Source organism: Taudactylus pleione, unplaced genomic scaffold, assembly GCF_031769625.1.
Source record: "Taudactylus pleione unplaced genomic scaffold, aTauple2 ptg001137l, whole genome shotgun sequence".
Taxonomy (NCBI): domain Eukaryota; kingdom Metazoa; phylum Chordata; class Amphibia; order Anura; family Myobatrachidae; genus Taudactylus; species Taudactylus pleione.
The window spans coordinates 1,294,986-1,313,811 of NW_028285538.1; the positions used below are offsets into that span (position 1 = coordinate 1,294,986).

Here is an 18,826-nt window from a genome sequence, read left to right on the forward strand (position 1 = left end):
GCCCTGGGAGTATGTATTGCAGATTGCAGTTGCTAGTGTCTGACACACATACACAGGAGCCGGTATTGCAGATTGCAGTTGCTGGTGTCTGACAAACATACACAGGAGTCTGTATTGCAGATTGCAGTTGCTAGTGTCTGACAAACATACACAGGAGCCTGTATTGCAGATTGCAGTTGCTAGTGTCTGACAAACATACACAGGAGCCTGTATTGCAGATTGCAGTTGCTAGTGTCTGACAAACATACACAGGAGTCTGTATTGCAGATTGCAGTTGCTGGTGTCTGACAAACATACACAGGAGCCTGTATTACAGATTGCAGTTGCTGGTGTCTGACCCTCACAGACACATATATTATAGATGCCTGCTTTCTTTTCCATTCTTCCCACCCACTCTAACCACCTAGAACTCTCTATAATAGTGACTATTGCAGCACAGCTTCAGCCCACAAATAACGTTTTGCTCATTTTGAGAACCATATTTTTGCAGGAGGACATGGGCCCTGATTCAGAGCCGTTCGTTAACAGCAGTACGCTCGTTGCGTTCCGATGTTGAGTAACCGCGCATGCGTCGGTGTTACACTGCGCATGTGCGTACGGCAGATTGCGAGGTTTTTTTGTCTCGTTCGTCAAATAGCAAACAGGAAGTGACATGTCAAATGTGATTGACAGAACAGGGCATTTTTGGGCGTTGACGGGGGTGGAGATGGAAAAACGCAGGCGTGGCGAGGCGTTTTTGGGGCGTACATACATTAACAAATGCGAACGTCAAATGTGTTCGTACCAACTCATACGTCACTGGATGATCCTCTTTCCCTTCAAAATGCTCGCACAGTTTAGGGGCTGGATAACTCGACCACAGTGGTGATGGCCTTCTCCTCCGTCCCGGGACTCCACGATGTAGCATCGATTAATCACGGCTTGTCAGAAACTCAATTAGTGTTGGATTGAAAACCGGCTTGGTATGTGTTTGGAAAGCAGTTTTTTTGGCAAGCACAAAACCGAACGCAGGTGGAAATCAGAGCTGCTAATGTCTGGATTACACAATCAATTAGCGTACATTTGTGGGGGTGTATTTTGGCCGCAATGTGTTCGCTTTTGGACTATTGTAACAATAATGTCATCATGTTTAGGTTTGGTCCCTCATTTTGTGTTTGCAAGGTGATTTTTCCTCCTTAGGTAATGTTTTAAACGTTCCTTAACGAGCCCTTTTTTTTCAATGTGTAATTTTTCAGTTTGAACGTTGTTGGCTTGTGTGCCCGGATTAAATGTAACCCATTTTTACAATAATGTCAGAATACAAAGTCGTACATTTGTGGTAAATTTATTGGTATCCCACAAAAAATATAAAAACATATTTAACTCAAATATTTTTGGCAGTGTTCATTCCACAATATTTATTAATTGTGCAAACAATAATTTTTGGGTAAACGAAAATTCAAAAATTAAAAACAATTCACAAGAAAGGAGAGGGAAGTTTTGGGCAGAAAGGAATATGAGGCAAGCACAGAAGGAGTGTGGTAAAAGTAGCCAATGGTGTCACCGTTTTTTCGTCCGTTTGGCTGGGGGAGGGAGGGCGCCAGACCGGGTCCGGGATGTCATCGGGCTGGCCTGTCCAGAGGCAGATGTTGTGGCCTCTGGACTAGGCACAGGGCTAGGCACATTTGGAGGATTGGCTGATGTTGTGCCAGAGGTGGAGGATCCTGATGTTCCGGCAGGAAGGGAGGTCGGCTCCACCATGTGCTGGCAAACGAGCTGCTCCAGGGCAGTGGCGATGCGGATGTTGGCCCTGGTATTTTCCGCCAGGGCCTGACCAATGGTCACGTTGGCCGCAGCATTTTGCTCCAGGGCCTCAGCCACCCGTACCAGACTGGCGTCCATCCTCTGCAGAATCTCCGTATGGAAATCCGATTTAAAATTGAGTTCTGTGAGGAGGGACACTGCCTGCGAGGGGGATTGCTCTGGACTGGCTTCTGCAGGGTCCTCAGCCGGATGTACTGGTTCCTCCCCTGCAGAGCCAGCAGAAATTCTGCGGCCAAGGCTCCCCTCTGGAGCAGACTCATCCGCCTGTGTCTCTGTTGGAAAAATGAGAAAAGACTCACATTAGAATCTACATATTGGCACAATAACATTTCACAGTTGGTGACATCACAACATTTACCTGGGACAACATGAGGAGCCGCAAAGTCTGGCATGTCCGTATCCATGTTGGACACGCCAAACACCTCCACAGGCTGCACACACCCCTCTGCCAGCTCTTCTAAATCAGTCAACTCCAATGACACAGGGGTGGTACCTCCACCTGTCCCCCTTGCATGCCTAGCCCTGTCGGCCATTTTTTGTTTCAGGCGATATTTGAAGTCTTGCCATCTGTGGGTTAAATTGGAAACATTACTTTTTATTTGATTTGGTTTTAGGGTGGTCAAGTGTTTACTTACCGCCGTTTGACATCCCGGGCTAGACGGACATAATCACCCACCCTATTGACATCCACGGTTACCTCTTCCCACATTCTCCACTTCTGGCTAGCACTCATATTCCTGTCTGCCTGTGGCAGGATGTCCACACATTTCTGAATCAAAACCTCCATCTCCTTTCTTGTGAATTGTGGCTGCCTTTTCTTTTTGGCAGCTTTGCCCGGAATACTGGGCCCAGCAGCCTCTTCCATGTCATCCTCCTCACCTATGTGTGTAATTTTTGAGAATTGTCAACTTCACAACTTGCACAATATTATGTTTCAAAATAATCATTGAGTCAAAATGCATGAAATACTTACCGCCTGACTGTTGTCCATTGTTTCCCTGGTCTGTAGCCATGTGTGAGCTTCAAACAAGAAATACACCAGAATTGTGTTTTTGTCTCTTGACGTATTTATACATGCGTCCTTATTTTGCGGCCGCATCATTGATTGTGCGTTCCTATGATCCCTCCTTAATTTGTGCGGGAAACGAAACACTATTTATGGCTTGGTGCGTCTCGAATCGAGGTGGCGTTTATTGAATGTTGGAGGTTACGTTGGTTGGAGTTGATTGTTGGCTGGTGTAGGAGATTGCGTTTTTCGAAGGTTTTTTTTTGGATTCTTTCTTTTTTGGATTTCCGTTCGTTTATTTTCCCTTTTATGTTTTTTGTTCGTTTCCAGTTTTGGTACGTTTGGGGAAGTCTAACTTTGGGTCAATTTGTCTCTCATTCTGGTGTGGATTTTTCTAATAAGTTTTTCCCGTCATTTCATCTCTCTTAGGTTTTTTTTTGGCTCTGCCCCAAAGACATTTTGTTCCGGATTCTTAGATATTATCTCTTGGTAAGTTCATTTGTTAAACTGCTTTGGAAATGTTCTTGTTTGTCTTTACGCAACTTTGATTGGCCTTACACATGTAACGTTTGTTTCTGCAAAATCGAACTCTGTGTTGCTTTAATTTTTATTTACGCGGCGTTGTTGTAACTTGTATTTGCGAACTAATTAGCGCATTTTTACTACTTACTATTCTGACTTGTATTTGCGAACTAATTAGCGCATTTTTACTACTTACTATTCTGACTTGTATTTGCGAACTAATTAGCGCATTTTTACTACTTACTATTCTGACTTGTATTTGCAAACTAATTAGCGCATTTTTACTACTTACTATTCTGACTTGTATTTGCGAACTAATTAGCGCATTTTTACTACTTACTATTCTGACTTGTATTTGCGAACTAATTAGCGCATTTTTACTACTTACTATTCTGACTTGTATTTGCGAACTAATTAGCGCATTTTTACTACTTACTATTCTGACTTGTATTTGCGAACTAATTAGCGCATTTTTACTACTTACTATTCTGACTTGTATTTGCGAACTAATTAGCGCATTTTTACTACTTACTATTCTGACTTGTATTTGCAAACTAATTAGCGCATTTTTACTACTTACTATTCTGACTTGTATTTGCGAACTAATTAGCGCATTTTTACTACTTACTATTCTGACTTGTATTTGCAAACTAATTAGTGCATTTTTACTACTTACTATTCTGACTTGTATTTGCAAACTAATTAGCGCATTTTTACTACTTACTATTCTGACTTGTATTTGCGAACTAATTAGCGCATTTTTACTACTTACTATTATGACTTGTATTTGCGAACTAATTAGCGCTTTGTGAAATGTTTATTCATCCCTTAAAATTGTTTGTGTTTTTTCGGGAGCATTGTTTGCTTACATTTTGCCTCAATTTGACGTAGTGTGCGCAACGTCGTTTTGCTATTTGCCCAAATGTGTGTGTGTCCCCTTTTATTTTTTTCTGGCTTCAATTTTTGAAAATGACATGGCCAGCATAAAATGATGTATATTTTTGTTGTGATTATTTGCAGTTACAACATATCATGACAATACCCTGGCATGTAAGCATCAATGGATGGTATTTTCAAGCTAAGTTAATTTTTAATTTAATGGGTGGTGTAAAAAGCCTGACATTCCAATGTTGCCATTTCAGGTTGATATGGGTCGGATTGATCTGGCCCTGCTCCCGGAAGCCGACCAACCTCAATCTCGTCCCAGGCGTAGGCATCGTAGGAGTGCAAGGCCCCAGATATTTCGAACATGTGTCACCCTTTTTGGAATATCGGATGATGAGGTTTTAAGACGATACCGTCTTCCTCCAAAAATCATCATAGACACTCTCTCATTAATAGAGAGTGATCTTGAGCGGCAAATTGACAGTCCAACAGCAATTCCACCACTTACGCAATTTATGGCGGTGTTACATTTCTGTGCCTCAGGATCGTTCCAAACAACGGTGGGAATAGTGGCGGGCATCTCACAATCCTCCTTTTCCCGGATCCTGAGGGCAGTGATGGAGGCACTTTTCAAGCACCTCCATCATTTTATTCAAATGCCTTTGGATATGGGTGCCCTTAGTGTGGCCAAGGCCAATTTTTACCAAATAGCTGGCTTCCCACACATCATAGGGGTTGTGGATGGTAATCACATACCACTTCAGCCTCCAGCACGGCTGGAGGCCAGATTTAGAAACCGGAAACACTATCACTCCCTCAATGTAATGGTGGTATGTGATGCCTCCCTCCAGATCCTGTCCCTGAATGCAAAATTACCAGCAAGTGCACATGACTCCTTCGTCGTCCGGCAATCAGGGATATGGCACAAATTAACCAACCTACAAGCTGGTGATGCGTGGCTTCTGGGTAAGTGGAGACCTTTAGTACATAACAATGTTAAGCTTCATACAGAGTGAGTCTGATGTTGACTATTCTTTTTCACAGGAGACAGTGGCTACCCTTGCACGCCCTGGCTGCTCACTCCTTATGTGGCTCCCACACTAAGGCCACAAAGTGAGTATAATTCCGCACTTACAGCCACCAGGCAAGTGGTGGAGCGCTGTATCGGCCTTTTAAAAGGCCGATTCAGATGCCTCCACCGCTCTGGTGGCGAACTCATGTATTTGCCGGATATGGTTTCGAAAATTGTGGTCCTGTGTGGGATATTTCACAACATCGCCATAAGGAGTGGTGTCCCAATGCAGCCAGAGGATGCCTTACCTGAGGATGGCCCCCCCGAGGTTGGTCGGAGGTCAGTATGTGGGGGGGTCATACGCGATGATGTGGTGGCCAGATTTTTTAGATAATTATTGGAAACAAAACAGTGTTGATACCTAATGTGTTTGGTTTTGTTTGAGAACATCTAATTTTTTGTTAATTATTTTCTCCATCTTCTGTTTTTTCACATAATCTTTGGCACTCCAACGATGACTACTACCTGCTACCCTTACAAAACCTGTATGTGGACATTTTGGGGATATATTCTGGAACCCTTATTGCAACGCCATATTTGTGGAATCATGTTGGCATGGTCCTTCGTCAACCAGTTCTTGATTTTTTGTTTTGTGATGTGTTTTTTTTGGTATGTGTTGTATTTGAGATTATCACTGTGTGTTTTGTTTGTGAGTGACCACTTTGAATTTTCAGTTATGTTGATAATAAATGTTTTGAGAGTGAAATGTTGTACCTTTTTTGGAACGTTACCAGCAAGTGTAACCAGGTTCACACACGTTACATTTGACTAAGGGGTAATCCAGTACTGACGCCAGTTGAGATAAAATGTAATTTTTTTTCAGGGTCCAAACCAACACCAAAAGGAAGCCTGTACAATCATTTTGCTTCGTAAGATTGGCCTAAGCAGCTTGCACACCAACTAGGAACCTGTAAAATGTCGAAATATCTAATTGTGACTACACCAAAAAACGGAAATCAGATTGTTACTTGTTAGGTGTTTCTTGTGGCTGTTTGACATAAAAATCCAACACACACTCTTACTGTAAAAAAATTGAAATCCTTGCAGGACAGTCTACTTATGTCAGGGTAAACAATATGTGCTTTAGAAAAAACGAATGAGCCAGAACGTAACTTAAAAAATAACAATTTATTTACATAATGGGCCAAAAAGAAAAAACTACTCCCTAAGGAGGACCGACATACGGTCAAGGACCACCAGCACCCTGATGATATTGTTGTGCATCTGGGCCACACAGGCGGATAAATCGGCCCGACGCCTCTGTTCCTCTGTGGGTAAGAAAAGTGTGGGGATTAATACAACAATAGTGAAACCACATTAAAAAAAAAACCAAAACCAAACTCCACAAAAACATTAAAAAAAAACAGCATTAAAACTCATCAAACTAAAATGGTGTAGGCCAAAAATACAAGGCCTATGTACAAATTCCGACAGATGTGCTATGTGTATGTGGAAAACAGCAGTAACAGGTAAAGGCAATCGCCAAACACCCCAAAAGTTTAGCAAAAAAACCCCAAAAAAGGAAACACCCATGATTACATACAAACAGTTTGTGACGATAAAAAACCGCAAAGAAAAACATACCGGAAGCCCCAACGCCAGCTACGGAAAGTTTATTGCATTGTGTAAAAAAAAACAACAAATAAGCTAATTGATATATTGATTGGCATGTTACGATTGAGGGAGGTAGGCAGAATAAACGAGCAGTTAATCGAAATCTGACAGTCCAACTTCCGGGTAGTACTAGTGCGTGCGTTCCCTTCAAACCACTTCGGGGATGTACGCTCGCTATTTGGCACGCTCGTTAGTTAGAGGAGGGGTCGCCTGAGTTTGGGGAGGATGTTTGGCTGCGAGCGAAAATACGAGCGTGTGCTTGAATTTAAATATTTTTTTACGTACGCCGAACGTACGAACGGTCACTTGCGTCCGGGTCTGAATGAGGGCCATGATCCGGTACTCGGTTCTACTCGGAAACCCCAAATTCAGTTGTGTCTGATTTCTCCAAATCCAAACCGCTTATCTCTACTCTAATTTAATAAGTTAAAAGCATCAAAAGTGGAAGCCCTATTTTAAAGGGGTTATTTATGTAACAATGTTAATTTACTGTACAGTCAAAGAAAATCAAATAACTAGTACTGTACTTACTGAGAACAGAGGACCAGTGATGATCCTTTGCGGCTCCTACCTTTTGAATAGAGGGGGACTGCCCAGGCTGTAATTCTTTTCAGGCCTTTTGGCACTCGGGTCCATCCATTGCACATGCACGAACAATCTGACAGGGACGGCAAGGAATAATCTGACTTCTTGGTATTGCATCGGCTGCAGCCTCTAGAAGCCAGGTAGCTCACACAGTAGTGCTTCAAATTGGCAGCGCTTTCTACTAATGCCAGTCTGGACTTGAAGTCCCACGGGGAGAAAACTCCTGCCCTTGGGTCTGACAGTACAGTGTGCCACTAGCAAAAAAGGCTTATAATGGGAAACCACCGCCAGGGCATGGACAAAGGGTCTGGTGGCTCACTGTGGTGGAAGGGACGGGGGGGGGGGGAGGGGGATTTTACCCGGGGACTGCAGCCTCTAAGTTAAAATCTGCCACTGCCAGTAACTAATTTCTAGATTTAACCATATTTGACTCTAGAGAATTGAGTGCTGCTAAAAGTAAACATAATTCAGGATTTAAATGTAAAGCTGCATATACACACATCGATTTTGTACATGAACGATTTTATTAAACGATTTTCATTCATTTTTTCAAGGGAAAAATGAACGAAAACCGTTTACTAAAATCGTTCATTTACTAAATGTAATGAACGATTTTTTTGAACTAGAAACGATTTTTGCATATTCCCTTAATGAAAATCGTTGAGTTGGTCAGTCTGACTGAACTACAAACTACAAACGTGAACGCGCATGAACGATAATCGTTCATCGTTTTAACTTAGAAAGTGAAGTATTTTTTCAACGATGAATGATAATCGATTTCGTTTATCGATAATCATTCAAAAAATCGTTGTGTGTGTATGTACCTTTACTTGTCACCAACACGCACTGAGGCAACCAATTTGTTGATTGAACCAATATTCCCGGGAAAGCAGCCTATTGGAACCAGACATTACCAAAGCATAAGGTACATGTTTCATTGGCTGTTTAAGTCAATGAATTGTGCACAATCAGACATGTACAAATTACATTATTTCTCATTATTTATAGCTTGTCAAGTCAAGATCAAATTCCCTGGTTGACTCCACTGGATCAGAACCCCACAGGTTAGTGTTGTGGTCCCTGAATATATGAGGATTTGGCTGAATAATTGAAGATTTGTTGTGAGTTAATAACCTGTTTTCTCTTTGCCAATTACTTATATTGATTTTCTATGGCATTGGGCCTGATTAATAGTTGTTCACTAATGCCTCTGCTGCGAATGTGTACTGTATATGCGATGCGACAATATGCAAATATCGCGGCCGCCAGGAGATGTATTGAGACGCCCACCAGCAGCTTTGCAAATTCAAGCTTGTGCGTAAAATGTTGCAGCATCTACTGTATGTACATAGACGCACCAAATCACCAAAATTTGCTTGCAAAATAATTACACCAGTCACTAGGTAACCTTTAGGCAGTATGGTGGTTGTCCATAGCAATGCGCATAAACACAAATAATCAGGGTTTACTTATTAGTTGTGCAGTTATTTAAAGAAAATAATATGTATTTGCTATGGACGGCTGCCGTGCTGCCTATATGATACTTTGTCACCGGGCGATTATTTTGCAAGCAAATTTACCAGCTGGATGCATATATAATGATACAAAAAAACACTGCATAAGAAAATGTTGTCAATATGCATTTATACATTGACGGCCGCCTACTGCTTAGATTAGAAGATACTCTATTAACTGTTTGGATCACTCTGCAATTGTATTTATCTAGTGTTACAAGTTTTCTTGCAACAGTATTCATTTCCTAGATCTTCTAAAGAAACACTTTCAGACTACCAGCTGCTTAAAATAATTCACTATAATGAGCATGTTAAACTATGTGATCCAGTATGAATAACTATATTTACACAAGACCTGCATTTATGCAAACTTAATAATATTTTGAAGTAGACAGCAGTTGTATTACTATTAAAACACTACACTGGAACAATTCCTGAACTCATAGGAGTATACATTCTCTATACAATAAGGTAATCATCTTAAATGCACTAGCATCATTTGATGGTCAGCCTGTAACAACCAGTAGGGATTTACCTTGTTACACCCAGGGCTTTTGAGTCAATGGTTTTGATTTAATGACACTCAAGAAGGCTTTGATATAATGTATATGGCAATCCATTGCTGATAAGGTAGGTCTCTTACATATTTATTAAATAGTCATTATTAATGTTAAATGTATTGTAGAGACCACTGAATAGTTTTATAATATTGTCACTCTATTTATCAGCAAATATTTATGTTAAAACACAATTTTGAATGTCTATTTTTGAATGTGGTCACAGGGCCTGATTCAGCTGATGTTTGCATTCTGCGCATGCGTATAAGACGCAGTGCGCATGTGCGAACCGGCCACTGCGGTCAGGAAGCGATCGCAGTGAGCTCGCAGAGTTCTCAAACAGTGATTGACAGGAAGTGGCCGTTTCAAGGTGGTGATGGGGGGTGGTCAGAGAAACGGGTGCTGTAGGGAGGGTTGAGCTGTTTAATGGGTGCTGAGGAGGAAAGTATTAATTGGTGCTGGGAAGGGGGGTTAATGGCAGCCGAGAGTGAATGTATTAATAGGTGCCTGGTAGGGGAGAGGTTAATGGGTGCTGAGAGGAGGGATAATGGGTGATGAGAATGGATAATGGGTGATAGGTACTGACAGTGTGGGTGAATGTGTTAATGGGTGCTGTGAGCATAAATTGAATAATGGATTCAAGAGGATTGGGTTAATGAGTGCGGAGTGTGTGAAATGGTTAATGGGTGCTGGGTGGTTAATAGGTGCTGACAAGGTGGACATATGTGTTTATGGGTGCTGTGAGGGTGAATTGATAAATGCATTTTTTGAGAGGAGCTGGTTAATGAGTGCTAAGTGGGGGTGATTTGGTAAATAGGGTTTATGGGGGTGAAGGTGAATAGGCATAGTGGGTGCTCTGGTTCTGCAACAAAGTGCAATAAAGTACATTTAAAGCCAGGATGTGCATATGAAAAATGAATCACATGGTTGATATTGACTTTTGTAAACATGTAAGTGTGGTTTTATGTGAATAGATTGAAAGTGTGTATTGAGGAATTAGGGGCAGTAATGTGAAGCTTTGCCTGGGGTGTCTACAAACCTCGCCCGGCCCTGCTCACAACAAGTTATAAAACTTATTACTTATGATAAATGGTGCTCCAGCCAATCAGCTCCCAACTGTCATTTTTCAAAGAGATGACAGTTGGGAGCTGATTGGCTGGAGCACCATTTATTATACGCAACAAGTTTTATCACTCGTTGTGAGAGATAAAACTTGTTGATAAATCACTGTCTTTAAATTCCTGGATCATATTTCGGTTGGTTTTGTGTATTTTATTATTGGCAGCCACCAGCACTGGTTTTGCCAATCACATTGACCATAAATAAAAAAAATAAAAATAATAATAATAATTTGATTTAGTCTTGGACTGCCGACCAGTGGCTCCCCTGCAAGTGCCCCGTGGAACCCCAGGATGCCACGACACCCAGTTTGGGAACCACTGCTCTAGACTGAGACCAAGTAAAAATATTTTGTTATAAAAATTGCAGTTTTATATATATATATATATATATATATATATATAGCAATATACTTGCACATTTGTAATTCACTAATGTGTTATGTATATATACTGTACAGCGTTTAATATTTACTTTACGTTTATACATATTTTTTTTGCAACAGTCCTTACTTGTATATTTGTTATGCTTTCCTATTATGCTATATATATATTTTATTTTAGGAGAGTTGTCGCTATTGTGAAACAGGATAATGAACCTTTTGGATTTGAAATTCAGGTAACATATCACATAAGATGCCTGTTTGTATCAATCAATAACAACATTGCTTGATGAAAGGATGTAGGAGACAAATAGCTCACAAAGTTATATTCAGGAGACTATCATAGCACCACCTGTAATCACATTTCATAATAGTTTTATTTGTGTTAGTTTGTCTTCTAATCTCTTCCTGTTGACCTCTCCCCTAGAACCATTGGCTCCCAATCTCCCACCCATCATGTTTATGAATAAATGTATCTTTTCTTCCTATTTGCAACACACTTTTCTCTATCACTAGTTCTTTTCAGTAGAGAGACATAAGTAAGATTTGATGCCACGTAGTAATCCCTAATCCTAAAAAATAATATGTTCTAAAACAAAATTTATAAAATTTTAAAATATATTTGCCAGTTTCCTTACCATGACAGAACTTGACATGTGTGATATTATATAAAGTTCAGCAATGACATTGTAAGACCTAGTGACTGTGTATTTGGCTGGTGTGTGGTGGTAAAGAGGGGTGGGCAGTCCAACTTTAGTATAATTTAAATGAAACGTCTGAACACCATCCAGGGGTGTAATTTATGGGCGAAAGCATTATTATGTCTGCAAAAAACAACGTAATTAAAATGTATAAATGTGACGTGACAATACAGAGAACCCTAAGCTCATGAAATTGATATCAGACAGTACTCGGAAGTAGAGTTTCACCTTTGCTGATGACGGATCCATCACTTTCTTATGACCATCACAGAAGTGTAAATCATACTTACCTACTCTCCTGGAATTTCCAAAATGTGGGGAGCTCTCCTGGGATGCTGGGAGTGTAGACAAGCCTCCCGCATCCCATCCACTTCTACAGAGAAGTGGGCAAAGCAGTCATTACACACTTAAGAGTTGTCCCCTCCGGGATCTAATACTGAAGCTGGGCACACACTTTTACAATTGCAGGCTGATCAGGTAAAACTGTCCCGATCAGCCGTGCTGTCTGTCCCCAGTGTGATCCCCTGTCTGCCGCGTACACACTGTTCAGGCATAGCACAGTGTGTACAGGCTGCTCTGGGATCAGGAGGTCGACCCGATAAATATTAAACAGTACATAAGATGTGAACTCCCAATCCCGACCGTTTAAAAGCCGTTTGTCGGCTAACGCTCCTGCATTGGGACAGCATACACACCTATACAATCCAACAGTCGTTCTCTCGATATTGGATGAATGACCCGATGATTGTATAGGTGTGTACCCAGCTTTAGTCAGCAAATATGGTGTAAATGGTCATGAAATCTGCTGTGTAGTAGAAATAAAGACTTTCTCCCAGAATCTTGTGTTCTTAGTGTAAAGAAGTCTGCAGCGGTATGTTACACCTTTGTCACCATGTCTTTGTATGACATGCATGCAGTATATATATGCAACCGCTATGGGAACTCGTGCGAGTGTTACCATATTTTTAAAGCGGCAATCATTTTAAAGGCAAAACCAAGCTGGTTTTTTGAATTTTCGTACAAGATTTTTATAAAAACAGACTGACATAATAGCTAAGTGTTTGAATACCGACCCTGTCTACACCCCAGAATTTACTCCTGTTTGCATTACAGACTTACAGATTACAGTATGAGCATGGATCAGAGATGAAGACCTATGTGTGCAAAGTGCATGATAATAGCCCATCCAGTCATGCTGGACTGAAAGCTGGTCAGTGCCTCCCTCTTCCCCTGAGCTTATTATAGTTTTATTTTACTATAATGTAATAATTATGATGCTGACATTATACAACAGGATTGGTCACATTACGTTCTTTATTATATAACAGTGATCAGGGATAGCTTTAGGGCTTTAATTATGCTAAAGAAGAGTATTCTGATTCTGCGCTCAGAGGTGTTTTTGTTTGGGAGCTGCTTAGGTAACAGATGTCCTATTATCTCCTTAAATAATAATGGTAAAGATTTGTTGTGCCAAAGCACTACACCACAGAGTGTGTCTACAATCTATAGTCTAGACAGATCAATAATGGACAGGGTTGATGCAAACGATTAGAATCAGTCAAATCACAAAATATGTCAGATCTCAATGTTCATACAGAAAATTTCATGAATAAAAATCTTTACTTCCAAATTCAATACAGTGGTGTCTTCATCGATCATTGAGTAAATACCCAGAAATGAATCATACGAATACAGCAAATCACCATATAAAATGGGGGGGGGGGGGGTATGTACCGGGGTAGTCTACCAACTACTCTCTAGTCGATAGACAACCCCATATATGGTGCATGGGGATGCTGCTAGAGCTAGTACTTGTCACTGTCACACAAAGAAACCAAATGAGTCTCCCTTATGGGTAAGTCAAATAAACTGAGGCTTATCGAAACCTGATGCAACTTGTCGTGCTAAGTAAATAAAGTTCCAACGGACTGTCTGTCTTCGTATGATTCATTTCTGTGTATTTACTCAATGATCGATGAAGACACCACTGTATTGAATTTGGAAGTAAAGATTTTTATTCATGAAATTTTCTGTATGAACATTGAGATCTGACATATTTTGCGATTTGACTGATTCTAATCGTTTGCATCAACACTTTAATTATGCTAAAGCAAAGTGCCCTTCAAACGTTTAACACAGAAGGCATAAACTGAGCTCTGGAACAGAACTGTGCCAATGATAATGCTCAGCAGTGCCACCTTCTGGACAACTGTGCATTTCTCCATGTATGATCATCGCCTGGAATATTTTACCTCAAGGTCCAGCCTTTATAATACACAATAAATATTAGGTGCCGCTTGGTTAATTGGCGGAAATAAGACAGATGGAAATATGTATCATTTATTACACAACTAAAGTATCTTCAATAGGTGAATTCTGACTGTAAAAAATTAGATTCATATACTCATGTGATATGTTTATTTACTCTGTGTTTTAGGTGATTTGCTTACTAATGTTAATGGGCTGAACACAGAAGGATTCAGCCATCAGCAGACAGTTGAACTAATACGATCATCAGGAAACTTTCTCAGGTGAATGGGTTTATGTAGAGTGAGGCTGTTCATATTAAATACACCTACAAGGCAGCTCCGCTCCCGTCATTCTGTCCAGGCAATAAAACTTCAATAATTTTCTATTTTGATAAGGAGAGCACAAAAGAAATATGAGTATTGTAGCGTAACATAAGTTTATTCATACATAAGATTCAGTAAAGTAATGCTACTCACAAGGGTAGAATCGTATCACGTGTAAAAATGCTTAAGGTGATATACACATGTTGTGGTGTTACAATGGCCCCAAGCTCATGTTACCACACCACAGTCATACTGGCCATACTTGTACAACAGTGTGTGTAGCCTGAAAATTATTTCCTTCTGCTCTAACAGGTCCCAATGACACCCGAAAAAATACATGAACAGGCATCACACACTTGGATTATGTCCAGTTTGGTCACCTAGAACAGGAACCTGTGGGGGAGGAGGGCGGGCTGTAAATGAATTATGGGAAAGAGAGCAGAGACAATTGTAGCTCAATGGGAAAAAGGCAATACGATTCAATAGGGTTAGATAATGTGATTAAAATTACTTAATTGCTCCGCTACTTACCTGTTTTTTTTTCTTCCTGCCCAATATTTCTATAGCAGTGGTTCTCAAACTCTGTCCTCATGACCCCACACAGTTCACGTTTTGCAGGTTACCCAGCAGGTGCACAGGTGTACTCATTACTCACTGACACATTTTAAAAGATCCACAGGTGGAGCTAATTATTTCACTTGTGGTTCTGTGAGGAGACCTGGAAAACATGCACTGTTTGGGGTCCTGAGGTTTGAGTTTGAGAACCTGTGTTCTATAGCAATATTAAATTTTACCCCAGTGTAACTAGCATGTAAGAACATATAGCAATGTCAGACCTTGTTTAACACATTGCTGCTATGTGCCTCTAGTGCCTGAAATTCTAGACTTTGGGCCATTTGATTTCTCCATTGCTAAACACAGTGGAGACAGCTAGTTGGTGCCAAAATTCATGAGTATGAAGCCAATTGATTCACAAGGAATAAGTCATAGGGTTGAGGCCTGAGACTGTGGGTGGGATATGCATCAAAGGCAAAAATCTGGTCAAGCCTCCGAAAATGCCATTTTCTAAGCTTTGCCCGCATTTTGCATTAGTCCCGGTTGGTCCCAGTAGGCGACGCCATCTACAGAGGGTGTTGTCTAATAGAAGCCTATGGTCTTCTATTCTGAGTTTTCACCGAGAGGGATACAATAGGATTCCTCTCAGGGTACTCTGCAGCTTATGCATACCCTGGCTGACGGCCACGCATGTGCAGTAGGACACCAGAGGGACTTCTGGGTAATAAACCCAGAAGTCTCCACACCGCAAAGTACAGCTCCTATTATTGTGAGAGCTGTCCTTTGCTTAAATCATCATGCATACTGCATTACTAAACGCCGATATGCATGTGATCATTGGCAGGATACATTGCATCAAAAATGCGATGCTTGATGTATGCCACCCACAGTGAGGTCACTAGCTCCTAGTGAATAAATACTATAGTCTGCAATGTCATACCCATTCAGCTTCTGCACCTCCTGCCACCGTGATGTCACAAGTATCTAACAAACTAAAAGGCTGCATACCCATAGTCATGGCTATTATTTAGGCTCATCTCTAACTCAGAACTCAGGGCCTGATTCAGCAAGGAACGCAAAGGAGAGAACACACGCACTTGGCCGATGTTTCTGCTCTGCGCATGCGTATGCATCGCACTGCATGTGTGCGAGCTAGCCAGTGCGATTGGGTTATGGTATGCAGACTACGCGCAGTGTGTAGGCAATTCCTTCTGAAATTGATTGACCGGAAGTGCCGTTTGTGGGTGGTGAAGGGGGGGGGGGTCAGGCGAATGCAGGCGTTATAACGCCGCTATAGGGACATGCATAATTAAGGCAGTGCAGCAGCAATTGCTGCCATACCATAAGCTGTACACAGGAAGCGGCCAAAATCCTGCGGCAGGTCAGGTCAACCACTATTGTACATATGGGTTTGATGGTTCTCGATGTTACCGATGTTTACGCTATTTTGCATGCTGATCAGGCTGTGAGTAAAGGGAGATGGGCGGCTTAGTATAGGGCTGGGCATCTGCAACTTGTGCTGCGGTCTCTGTGCGTATTCGTTGATTAGCATATTCTCGCAGCGGACGGGTGCGTGCACCTGCATCCGTGCACTCCTTGATGAATCAGGCTCACAGTGACCTCTTTCAGCTATTTCATATTATTTCCTACAGCTAACACTTTCTTTGTTTGTAGAATTGAAACTGAAAATAGTGTGAAAATTAGACAATCAGAATTACACGCTAAACTGCTTCTTTTAAAGGTAAGCCACAGTATATCTCTGTAGAATAGACACAAATACATTACCTATCTATTTATACTAACCTGTAATCACAAGCTACAAATTCTTATTATACTCATTTATTCACAAAAGCCACAGCTGCCAACTGTCACTATTTTTGGGAGAGAGTTTAGGGAATATAGGGCCTGATTCAGACCCACTCGTGAGCGGCTGATGTTCTGGACTGAGCATGCGCACGACAGAGGGAGCTCCGTCGTGTGCATGCGCCAGACGCGACGAGCGAAGGAAAGTCCTTCGCTCGTTGTGTCTGATCAAAGGGGGCGTGCTGTCGATGTTGATTGACAGCACGCCCCCTTTGGTAGGCGTGCCGGGGGCGTGCCTCCCTGACGGGGGCGTTCCCACGGGAACGCCTCCCGTCAGAAGCCGGCCCACTGACATCACTAGTGATGTCAGTGGGAGTGATTTTGGCTCTGATAGAGCCAAAATCACTCCGGAGCTTGCGGTTGAAAACCTCAACCGCAGGCTCCGGCTTGCAGTTTCGATGGTCGCGATGGTCAAGACCATCGCGGCCATCAAACTGCACGCTCGTATAGCCCGTGGGTGGTGACCCACAGCTATACGAGCGTCCAGGAGGACGCTCCATTTTCATGGAGGCCGGCCCTCATTCAGAGCGTGCGCTCTGCTCAGAGCGTACGGCTCTGAATGAGGGCCATAGTTACTAAAGTTCAGGTTCATAGAAGTGGAGATGTTGCCCGTAGCATCCAATCAGATTCTACTTATCATTTGTTTAGCACCTACTAGAATAAGGATGGGGAACCTCCAGCCCGGGGGCCGTATAATGCCTGCGGAATCATTCGGTCTGGCCCTCTGAGCTTTTTCTGCTAGCATCATCTGGCTAGCAAGGTGCCTAGAATGGCCACCAGAATCTATGCAGCAGTGCCACCTGGAGCGTCCTTAGGACAGTTCATATGGTCACACCGCTGTCCTTACAGCTCCCCGGAGCATCCTCAAAAGGTTCCCTGCCCCTGTTCTAGAAGATAATAGCTAGAATCTATTTGGTTGCTATGGGCAACAACTCTACTTCTATAAACCCGCTCTTTAGTAAATATACCCCATGATGTCCGTGACCCCGCCCAAAAAAGTGTGTTCACTGTAGAAAGGACATGAGCATCCATAAAATGGGCATGTTCGGTGGATTGAGGGCTTGGGTTGGGAAAGATTGCAAGTACTGTATGTGCTTACCAATGGTGTCAATATCTCATCATAGATAAGATGCTGGGTAGATTAGAAATATCTGATGGAACTCCACCAATAAGCTACAAATAATAAACATAAGCTTGAAATGATAAACCCCATAGTGAGGAAACATGTGATAAGAGGAGAGTGAAGAAGCAAAGGAATATATAAAATGTATACTGCAACCACCATTCTCTCTTTATATTTCGTGCCCCAAGCTAAATTTCCCCCAACACTCCACAGGTACCTACCGACTGCAGTGTCCTGTGGAGGAGGGTTCTGGCCTTCATTGCTACATAACATATTAGCAGTGTATAAATGAATAATAAATAAAATAATAAAGAAATAAAGAATAACATTTTTTTTTTTTATAATAAAATAATAATAATATACTCGTAATTACATTTAACACCTGGGTCAAGAGGAAGAGCACTGTGCAGTTGGATAATATTATCTGGGACAAATATTCAAATATCTCTGGATAGTAGGGACCATTGACAAATATACAACAGGATGGAAAAAGGTATATAGGTCAATAAAAAGACAATGTACCCCAATTTGCATAATTCTAAAGCTACATTGTAGCATTGCGTGACAGAACTCTTATAAAGGTGACATTATGTCTACACACATTTCCGTGGTTTTTAGATCATTTTACAGATTTCAGAGTGTTAACAAGAAAAAAGCCTGCTCTGCAGTAGGACATATCTGAATGTGGTGCATCGTGTGGTGGCAAAGACCTCAATTTCAATAACTCTATTATTACTTTAAATCATATACAAATTTGTAAAAAAATTTCGTTTTGCTTCTTTCACTTTGCATCTCCAGTAACGTTTCCTGATCTAGGTACTTTCCACCTATATGTTGTGCTGAATCAAAGGACAGGAATCTGCGAGCTATGCGGCTTCCTGTGCTAATCTGGCAGTTATTGTGCATACTATTAGACCAATGTTTAATTGGTGTATTTTTATTTTTGAATACT

General features: G+C 41.5%; 1 protein-coding gene across 2 annotated transcripts in view; it reads left to right on the top strand.

The window, feature by feature from the left end:
* CYTIP (cytohesin 1 interacting protein) overlaps positions 1–18,826 on the top strand; it is a 35,018-nt gene that overhangs the window by 13,773 nt on the left and 2,419 nt on the right. For both annotated transcript variants that reach the window (XM_088462000.1, XM_088462001.1), the window contains exons 2-6: positions 8,496–8,551; positions 11,241–11,295; positions 12,874–12,970; positions 14,198–14,291; positions 16,563–16,629. In XM_088462000.1, the coding sequence (XP_088318126.1) occupies positions 8,496–8,551; positions 11,241–11,295; positions 12,874–12,970; positions 14,198–14,291; positions 16,563–16,629 (369 nt within the window). The remainder of the gene's footprint in view (positions 1–8,495; positions 8,552–11,240; positions 11,296–12,873; positions 12,971–14,197; positions 14,292–16,562; positions 16,630–18,826) is intronic.